General features: G+C 38.7%; 1 protein-coding gene across 1 annotated transcript in view; it reads left to right on the forward strand.

Annotated features, from left to right (window-relative positions):
- LOC136864955 (E3 ubiquitin-protein ligase AMFR) overlaps positions 1 to 7775 on the forward strand; it is a 549886-nt gene extending 542111 nt beyond the window's left edge. Inside the window, exon 9 of the mRNA XM_068226459.1 lies at positions 5912 to 7775. Coding sequence (XP_068082560.1) covers positions 5912 to 6119 — 208 coding nt within the window. The 3' untranslated portion in view covers positions 6120 to 7775. The remainder of the gene's footprint in view (positions 1 to 5911) is intronic.
- Positions 7776 to 10545: the final 2770 nt, after the last annotated feature.

The raw sequence follows: 10545 nt of genomic DNA on the forward strand, positions 1-10545 counted from the left end.
CGCCTGTGTGGATATGTTAATCAAAATCCCACTAACTCTACTTTTTAATGAAAATGGATGACCCACTTTCATGGAAGGCAAGACTTCCTTAATTCCCCCATTCGTCTGCTTTCAGGAGGCAGTTTTAAAACACATGGAAACCACAGCTTCCATTATTCGGTTAGATCAATTCTTTTTGCAATATTAGCGATTCCTAAACTCTGACCTTACACTTTCTGCGACTTTATGAGCCAAGCTTCCTCCTGATGATCACGGCGGTCTTTGTCTCCTAGGCTGACTGTCCATTCTTCTATGTCCTCTATTGCTTTTTGTAGAGGTGCCCCCAGATAAACCACAGCGGGAGCTGTTACATCGTCCTTATTTGTGGCCAGTGCAGTACTGTAAGTGTATTCAGTAGGTGGATCTTGTACTATGAAAAGTTTGCAATGGTTTGATACATGGTCAGCGCAACAAATTACTAGGGCGAGGATTTTGTTGGAATATCGAAGTGCCTAATATGTACATAAAAATGTAGTAAATGTCGGTGAAATATGTAATATTCATAAAATATGTAATAGTATTAATGCACTAAATTTACAAAAAGTTTGTATATTCCTTCTATTATGAGTTATGGTTATGATATGAGATACTGATAATTTTGACAGCATTAAATAATCAGATAATCAAAATACTTAAAATGTTTAAAAATAATGTTATGCACTGTATATTACACAATGTATTGTGTTACTGAGCTCGATAGCTGCAGTTGCTTAATTGCTGCCAGTATCCATTATTCGGGAGATAGTGGGTTCCTGAAGATGGTTTTCTGTGGTTTCCCGTTTTGACACCAGGCAAATGCTGAGGCTGTACCTTAATTAAGGCCACGGCCGCTTCCTTCCCACTCCTAGCCCTTTCCTGTCCCATCTTCACCATAAGACTTATCTGTACCGAGCTCGATAGCTGCAGTCGCATAAGTGCGGCCAGTATCCAGTATTCGGGAGATAGGTGGTTCGAACCCCACGGTCGGCAGCCCTGAAGATGGTTTTCCGTGGTTTCCCATTTTCACGCCAGGCAAATGCTGGGGCTGTACCTTAATTAAGGCCACGGCCGCTTCCTTCCCAGTCCTAGCCCTTTCCTGTCCCATCTTCACCATAAGACTTATCTGTACCGAGCTCGATAGCTGCAGTCACATAAGTGCGGCCAGTATCCAGTATTCGGGAGATAGGTGGTTTGAACCCCACGGTCGGCAGCCCTGAAGATGGTTTTCCGTGGTTTCCCATTTTCACACCAGGCAAATGCTGGGGCTGTACCTTAATTAAGGCCACGGCCGCTTCCTTCCCAGTCCTAGCTCCTTCCTGTCCCATCGTCGCCATAAAACCTATCTGTGTCGGTGCGACATAAAGCAACTTGTAAAAAAAAATTTTTTTTAATAATAATAATAATGCACCTCTATTAAGGGCCGGTTCTACCACCTACTGGTAAAGTAGCGCGTAACTTGACCTCCGCGTTAAAGGATGTTTCCGTTCGACCACTCCCAGGTAGCGCTATCAACAGCATAAATTTTAGTTACCCGGCGCATAATTTATCGGCCACTTCGAGGGCCCGCTAAGACTTTACCTGCCGGGCAAGTTCTGAGAGCTGAACATTATTAGCTGTATTTCTGGTGACATACACCTTAAATTAGCTTCGTATACTGAAAAAAAGCATGATACTGTAACAGTGATTGATATTGTATTAATGCTTCCCTTGAGTTGCAACGGTCATGCCAGCCTCTCGCATTGGTGGCATAGGAAACACATTTTATACGTCAAGCTTTCGCAAAGAAACTCTAAAAGGATATAAAATCAAAACCTATTTGGAAATTATTTTAAATGGGCTTTAATTTTCTACTTTTTCAGTTTTCAGACACCAGGTATAAGTTAGTGTATGTATCCCAATTGTCTCAAGACTTTTCGTAGTGTAATGGCTAACGTGCTGAGTTCATAACACGAGGTATGCAGGTTCGAGTCTTCATTATGACAAATCTTTTTTATTTTCATTATTAGCGTTGTATTAATCTGTATGCCTCTTTTCATACGTTCTTTTGTTAATAATATATTTCATTGAAATGTTGAATTACAATATTATGTCTACTAGGAAAATGCTTAATATGTGTGCTACTTATAGAAAGTGATGTTATGATTAATATAGCAAATAGGACTGTCACCCAGGTAGCAGATTCCCTATCAGTTGTTTACATAGTCTTCTTGTAAATGATTTTGAAGAAAGTGGTAACTATTGCATTCCCGAGTTCCTCTTCCTATGAATGGATATTTACCCCGATTAGTTCTTTAACAGTACCTTCCAACCTTATCTTCATAAAGTTAAACATTAGAATGAAATGCATTATCAGTAAATGGAAGCATGTGGAACTAAACGAGGTCACAGAGCTAGTTGCATATAGATCATCGTGGAGATACTTAATCAATTTACAGAAGCCTGCAGATAGAATGCTCCAAGACAATAAGTCCATAAGGAAGATGTGGGTGTATATACGTACGCGTAAAAAAGAGTTAAGAACAACACCAGGGAACAAAAATAAATTTTCAAATGTAAATTAGAAAGACGATGAAAACCTACGTGCCTTCTATTACGGAGCGAGCGACTTGACCAATCTACTACGAGACTACTTTCCAAAAACACTGCCTTACACGACAGGTTATAACTGATGTAGAAGTTGATTCCCATAGGGAACCTAAAATATTTGTCCTGAATGAGTAAATTTATAATACCAATATAATGGTCCGTTATTGGACATTATAAATTTTCCAGCTAACTCATTCTTGGTTGCCTGCGTTTCGCCCTCGTGTGCTAAGTTAGGCTCGTCAGTTGGGACTTAGCACACCACCCAAGACGCAAGGCTAGTGCATACCGTGGAGGCCACTGCATAGGGTATTTGAAGCCACTAGCAGTGCCCTGGCACTGGTCTTGGGTGGTGTGCTAAGTCCCAACTGACGAGCCTAACTTAGCACACGAGGGCGAAACGCAGGCAACCAAGAAGTAGGTTATAACTGGCGTAAGAATATGTAAACTCCAGATTTTAAGTCCAATTAGGTATTGATTTTGAAGCTCATAGATTAAAATCACGAAAGCTTGATGTAAATCGTTGTCCATAACTCTTAAGACTCTGCTTATTAGGCTTTTTGGTGATAATCAACAGATGCAAGCACAGGAAAATAAGACAATCGAAATGAGCTTCATACATCTGACAATAGATAGCACCACACTAGAAAGCGAGAAGTCACTGAAAATCAGTCTAACCAACTCTGTATATCGGTGTCTAGCTCCAGGTAGCTACCCAGCGCTTGCACAGAGGTGGTTGCACACAAGGCAAAGTACCAGATGATTTACACCTCCAGGTAGTTTACCTCCCAGGCAGTTGCCAGCCACTTTACCAGCAGATGGTAGAACCGGCGCTAAGTAACACAAATAGTATGGTAACATTTTTAAAAATCATGATGGGCAGTGTGTCACCAAGTACTTCTCCATATTTTAAAAGATAAAACTAGCTGTGTGCAGTAGCGACGACTAAGGGGGGCGAGTGGGGGGGGGGAGTCGCCCCCCCCCCCCCACTTTTTAGAGAAAACATTACATTTTAATTCTATTTTAGCCGATTGAAACTAGGAATTATAGGAATTATTAAAAAAATTGTGCAAATTTTTTTATTATTAACAAAATTAATATCTAAAATACGCACAAATTGTCGTTCGTTGCGGCTAACCGATTTGTATAGCACCACAGCAAGTAGTGAACACTTTCATGTGCTATGAGGAAGGGTAACAGGGGTGTATTTTTGCCAAGGTTGTGGACACTGAGGTATGATTCATCTGCTTGCCACGTGCATTCGTCAGTCTGGCAGTGTCTTTAATATTGTCTGTTAGTTCCTTAGTGTGTAGTCAAATATTAAATGACTTTTTAATTTTATAATCACGCCGTACTTCTATTTAATTGTAATAAGTGTGTAATAGTGTTTCTTTGGTGAAAGTTTTATTGTATAGTATTGAATCAAGATCTCAAAAAACTATTATTGCCGCACTTAAGTTGGCAAACTGTTAACCTTTACCTCACTGCCCAAATTCGCTCAAAGGGTATCAAAAACTGACCATTTTGTAGCTTTTTTTGTTTAGTTTTGATGTGTATAACCCCCCGTGCCCGCGGCATCTATATCCCTCAACCCAGATACTTTCTGTTGTCTGTATATTTTTGCCCCCCCCCCCCCCCCCCCTCCAACTTCTAATTCCCAATCGCCGCTACTGGCTGTGTGAAATATCTTCCAGGGACTCATCTTATGATCATGCAGACAGATAGAGAACTTGAATAACGTAGAGTAGATTTCGTTTGTAACGCTGACCAATGAAAAGCACCTGGGAAAGGATTAGTGCTGTTGTATGTAGTTGAGGCACTCGGACCTACTGTATTTCACAGGCAAAGGGTTAGAAATCCCAATTTTAAAGGAAGTTTAAAGCTAACTGTTGGAATTGAAATATACTCTAAATGAGATGAAATTTGCCAATGATTTTACTATAGTTTGAAAATTAAATAAGTAGGCACCATTTTTAATGTTTTTAAATAATTACTTAGATATATGTATAAACATGTTACATACTTTACATAGTATGTAATAATACTAGGAATATGTAAAATGAAACAACCATTTTTGGTTGTCCACAAGTAACGGAACGGAGCATGTAATTACATAAGAACTGGATTCTTGGATTTCTAGGCCAGGGTTACTACTCCCTACCTGTTTTTCATGCAATCATCAAAATTTGAATAATTCAAGTTAAAACTTGCCCTGTTTCAACTTTTTGAAACTTGAGGTCATCAAAGCAAGTGTTGACTGTTAGAATTGAACATGGCTGCTTTAGATGACATAATTCTCCTTTTCAAATAATCATTTCCATTTTTTAACATCTGCTTATATTGTTGTTGTAGCAACAGTATTATTAATAAAATATTGTCACTATTTGCATTATTCACGGTGGTATCAATCGATGGCGCTCAATAACTACAGTCGCTTAAGTGCAACCAGTATCCAATATTCGGGAGATAGTGGGTTCGAAGCCCACTGTCTCCAGCCCTGAAGATGGTTTTCCATAGTTTCCCATTTTCACACCAGGCAAATGAGATGGGGCTGTACCTGAATTAAGGCCATGGCTGCTTTCTTCCTGCTCCTGGACCTTTTCTGTCCCATCATCGCCATAAGACCTATCTGTGTCTGTGCGACGTAAAGCTCTTAGACAGGGTGTGCCTTTCACGCCACCATCTTCAACACAATTCTCCGTGCAGGTTCCACGTGTCCTCTTGTTATTTTGTTCTACTTGCAAGCAAATACAGGTCTACCTGCCTGCCAGTTCAACAAATGAAGAAGAAATCAAAAGAATATATAGAGAGGCATGATGTGATGGGGGGCTGACCTGTTGGGAATGTAGGATGTTCTTTTTCTGCTGGAACCTGTAAAGCCGAGAATAATAGACCTAATACCTTGTGTCCTCTGAAGTGAACCAGGAACATGTTTCTGCCGGGTTGTCAAAAGTGAATTTGAATAGAATGTGTAGGGTGAGTTGCTAGTGCACAAGTACTTTAAACAGAGTGAACAGGTACTCAGTTTAATATTCCATTAGTCTAGAAATAACAGAATTGATATCATTGCTGCAATGTGAATATTTTGTATTGATGTTTCCTGATCAATAAAACTGTATGTCCCACAAATACTTCCAAACTGATGTAAAATATAGAATGAAGAAATTGAAGTCCTTATAACTTGGTGTTCAAGCAAACAATTAATTCAGGTTAGATGGTCATGGACATTACCCTGTTTGTAAATCTCATTACCATGTTCTTAGATCTTTTGACGTACTGTTTGTGCTACTTTTTTCTCCCTCCTTTCCAGCTCAGTGGAAGCTTCAGGAAATTTAGGAGGTCGATTCTCCAAGTCATCTTCTGAGAGGGAGAGAATTTTGCAATTGCGAAAGGATCAACTGCTGCTCACGGCACGTCGGCGATACATGGAACGACATCGAACGGAAATGGAGCCATTGCAAGAGCAGGAAGAAGAGGAATCGGTCCCGGAAGTGAGACAGCGGCATATGGAAAGTTGAACATGATCCAGAAAAGTCATCCTATTACTGCATCATCTAGCACACTGCATTCTAGACATTTCTTTGGATTAGTCTTAGAACTATTCCAGTAATGTTGTTATGCAGTTTTCAGTTTTCAGCACGAGGAAAACATTTTACAAATTGATAGCATCTGGTTTTATTAGATGCCACTGGGTATTAGAACTGAAGGCTGGTGATGTTTGTAGTTGCAAATACGGAATTAATGCTTTAACATCCTTAAATATTATTAGCATAATTGAATATCAGACTGGCTGAAGGATCCATAGATTGCAAATGTCCACTTTAGTTTGCAGACTTAAGTAAAATATCTGATTTGGGAGCACTGAAATTGTGCCTTCCTTCTTTTATATGCATCAACAGTTAGTGATTAAAAAAGCAGAAATGCACTTTTTCAGAGAATTTTAAGTAACATATGCACAGAAATATTTTAAGTGTTATAGGACTTGTGTATGCCTTTGCTGGCAGGACCTAGTGTTTACAGTGCACTATGTCTTCTGGTTCGGGCTAGAGCAACTTTGGTACTTTCATTCACCTGTCTCAGTCGTATCCTTGGCTTTGAAAATATGAAAGTGACTGAGGTATGAGCGATGCTAGTAATGCCATTCCTTCTGCAGCCAGTCCCTGCTATGAATGGTATGAAAATGTTGCTCATAGGGTCAGTTGGTGCATGCATTTCAGTGGGCGTGGCAGACTGATATGTAATAGCAACAGCTGGCTCGGTGAGGAAAGCAACGGGAAACGACCTCGCTCCTCATTTCCCTAGTACAACTCTTCAGTGATGCCTAGGCCATCAATGACAGCTGATGGTGGAGCTGTTGAGGATCCAACCAGCCTTAGGGCTGAAGACTGAACATACACATACACAGGACTTGTGTGTACCAACAAATATTTGAAACTGTAGTAGAGTTATTATATTTCTAAAATTTTTACATAATCATTTAAATCATCCTGAATGTTACAATCTCTGGATCTCTTCTTTTAAAATTCATACAGACTTAAACTTTTTTTTTTTAGTGTGTATCTCTTTCTCTCTCTTTAAAAGAAAATTTTGATATCCTTGTCAACTTTCTGAAAATCTCTTGTAGTGAGGTGAAACCTCCTTGATACGTTTGGTAATCTACAGCACAGTGAGGTGTTCAAGCCCCTCTGTGGACAAAGTGCTAAATTTACTTTCTTGCAGTATTGATCTTTCTCGTCTTACAATATTCCCCTATTGGTTGCTCATTGAGAATTATAGACCAGTTGTGGGCATGCATTGTACAAGGCTGCAAAAATAATTCTTGTTTGTTTTCTTACAAATATCTTCATGAAATATGGAAAATATTAACAAAGCAGTATTCTAAAAGTTACCACCTATCAGCATTTGAACACAATTCTTATTCAAGCATGGTATTGGCGTAACTGCAGTTCTCTTGTAGTTGACATGCCAGTGGCAACTTGTTCTTTTGTTGCACTTTCCTAAGCTTCTGTTGTACCTAGCTGTTGAATCAGGAACAAGATACATGGACCCAGCACTAAGGCCAATTCCGGATTATCAAAGTATCATACCAAGTCTCCAAAATTATGGATTTTAAAAATAAAAATTATCATACATTTTAGAAAAAAAATGAAGAATATTATATTACTGACAGCATACCTGCCAACTTTGCCAATTTAGGTGGGAGACTACCAATTTTCTATGGTTTTTCCCGCCTCCCGATTATTCTGTTATTTCTCCCAATTTTAGCTTCTTTTTTTTGTGAACTTCAAACATTCAAATCCCACCATTTCAGCTTTGTACACCAATGGCCAGAAGTCCTTCACTCTTTGGCCGCATTCAACTGAAATATCGACGTTTATTAATACCTGAAATGCGCGCGAATGTGCGATGTTCATTGAAACCTGTATATCGCGACGCGTACATCGATTGAAAATCTCTCGTTCCCGCGTGCTATGTTCGTGTTCATTTGCATCAGTCTAGTCGATACTAGAGACTAGTCGCTAGATTTGAAGTTTTTTGTAATTTAGTGATGGCATTTCAAAGGTAGCGACTAGTGGCTTTTTTTTAGAGATTTTAGGAGCCATTTGGAGGCTAATTTGGCAAATTTTAATTTATTACTTGACTAGCTGTTACCCACGGCTTCACTCACAGTAATCGTTCCTAGTGAACTGACACTAAGAACACAATGAAGACCCAGTGTGGTGGATTTGGTCAAAACTAGCAAAAACTGCCAGTAACTGGACCAGGGCCTCTTACAGGTAACAAACATATAAGAGACGCAAAGAAATAAAAATATAACAGTAATAAGGGCAAGAACTTAAATTTATTATGGAGAGAAAATAAAAAAAATAGGTTGCATAGGCAAAACAAGGGGGCCAAAAATCAAATAGGTAATATTAATAATATGTGGCCCATAATCAAAATACACAAGATTCATTGATTATAGCACCTTCACACACGCTTACCTTCATAAAAGACGTGATGAAAAGTTTGGTATAAGGACTTGGCATCTGTCATAAGTAATTGAAGAATATGAATTCAGGTGGGTACAAAGCATTTCTTTGTAGCGCATCAGGTCTAAACAGCCATAAGTTTAGGGAGTAACAGCACCTAATCATAACATTCTCCCTTTCAATTCCTCAGATAAGACATAAAACTCTCAACAATAAAAATCACGTCCCCCGAGAATACAATAATACCATTAAGTAAAAGAGCTTAAAATGGGAAAAGAGGGAAGGGTGCACCGAGCTCATAAAATAAATGCAAAGAGAAAAGGGGAAGTTACCATGGTTTCACGCCAAACAACAAAAAAAAATATGGAAAGGCAACCCGCAAAGAATAAAACATATTAAACTAGAAAATAGGTAAAGAAAGCCAATGACGGTAATGTGAAACGAGCAATAAATAAATAAATAAATAAATAAATAAATTAGGCACGAAAGGTATAGCAAATCAAGCGTCAGAACCACCCACGCTCACACAGAGACCAAGGGGTTAGGTCGCCGAACTAAAGGGACGTATAAGAATGTCAACGCACAGCACATAACAAAATAAACAACCGCTCTCGAGCTCAGACAATATGAACTATAAAGTGGTCCATTTTGAAGAGAGGGAGTGTCTCCAACACCAAAACACACAGAAACAGGCCAATCGCGTTGTTAGCTTGTATTCATACCAAGTCTATGAAGTGGACATGAATTGTACAGAACACGCAATAAAATAATACAACATGAGCTCAAGTAGAATGTTAATGAAGCGACATAAGTAAAAGGTCTCGGCTGGCACACTGCAAACAATCTCATACACACACACATGAATCCACGTCACCTTCTGTTCTCAAAATAAACATAGTGGATCGGTAAATGAAAATACCGAAAGAAGTGTGTAAAAGTAAAGTTAAAACAAAAATAAATTAGAAACACATGTAATGAGGGAAACCTTTCTAACCCAACCATGGTGAGCACAAAACAAAGCATTAATAAACCAAGAGAAGATTAAAGAAAACTAAATACCTCAATTACATAAGCAATTCACATTCTCGAAAGACCGAGATATATACAAAGACATCTTGAATCTGTTAAAATATCTTTTATATGCCACAAAGGCGACTTCAAAATCCAATCCTTCCATCTTCTCAAGTCAAAAATCTCCACACCACCCACCAGAAAGATAACCCAACAAGACGGGGCAGAAAAGAAATGCTTTGACCTATGCTATCTTATGAGATGCCATCTACCAGAAAAAGGAAATATTACGTAGTGGTAACAACACATGATGGGAAAGAGCAACAGTTCATAAATACAAGGAACGTGAAGACTTCAGAAAAGGCAAACGTATCATAAAATAATATGGTGCGGTTGAAATATTCTAAGTGCCCCCTCGAAAATGAATTCTGTCTTGCTGATCAGACAAGAATTCATTTTACTTGAAGGCTGAAGCTTAAACTAAATGTGCGTGCACGACTACAACTAAACTTAATGCTAAGGTAATACTGGTACACGAGTACAATACAAATGTGTGTACATATTTGAGAATGTACGTTTTCCTTCAGAAACACGTGTAGATGTAAGTGTCCTATCACTAGCATCAACACAAGGAAACGATGAAGAGCAGAGTCTTTTAATACCTGAAGTGTGTCGCAGTCCAGTAAAGCGTATAAACGTGCATGTCGAATACGATCATACTTCATTTTCTCCATATGTTACGATTCGACTCCTGGTTTTCCTTTTGTCGTTATTAATCTGTGTTATTCATCTGATTTCTTAAAGAAGATAACAGTTTTCTATTCCTGAAGCAGAAAGAGGTGTGAGTATAAGGTTTTCTCGCTAAGATATAATCCAATTTTACATGGTAGATGCAGAAAACAATATAACAACTCAGTAAAAATGAAGTAAAATGTATGTTATGGTTTCCTTGGGTAATGTG

This window comes from Anabrus simplex, chromosome 2, assembly GCF_040414725.1.
Source record: "Anabrus simplex isolate iqAnaSimp1 chromosome 2, ASM4041472v1, whole genome shotgun sequence".
NCBI classification, from domain to species: Eukaryota; Metazoa; Arthropoda; class Insecta; order Orthoptera; family Tettigoniidae; genus Anabrus; species Anabrus simplex.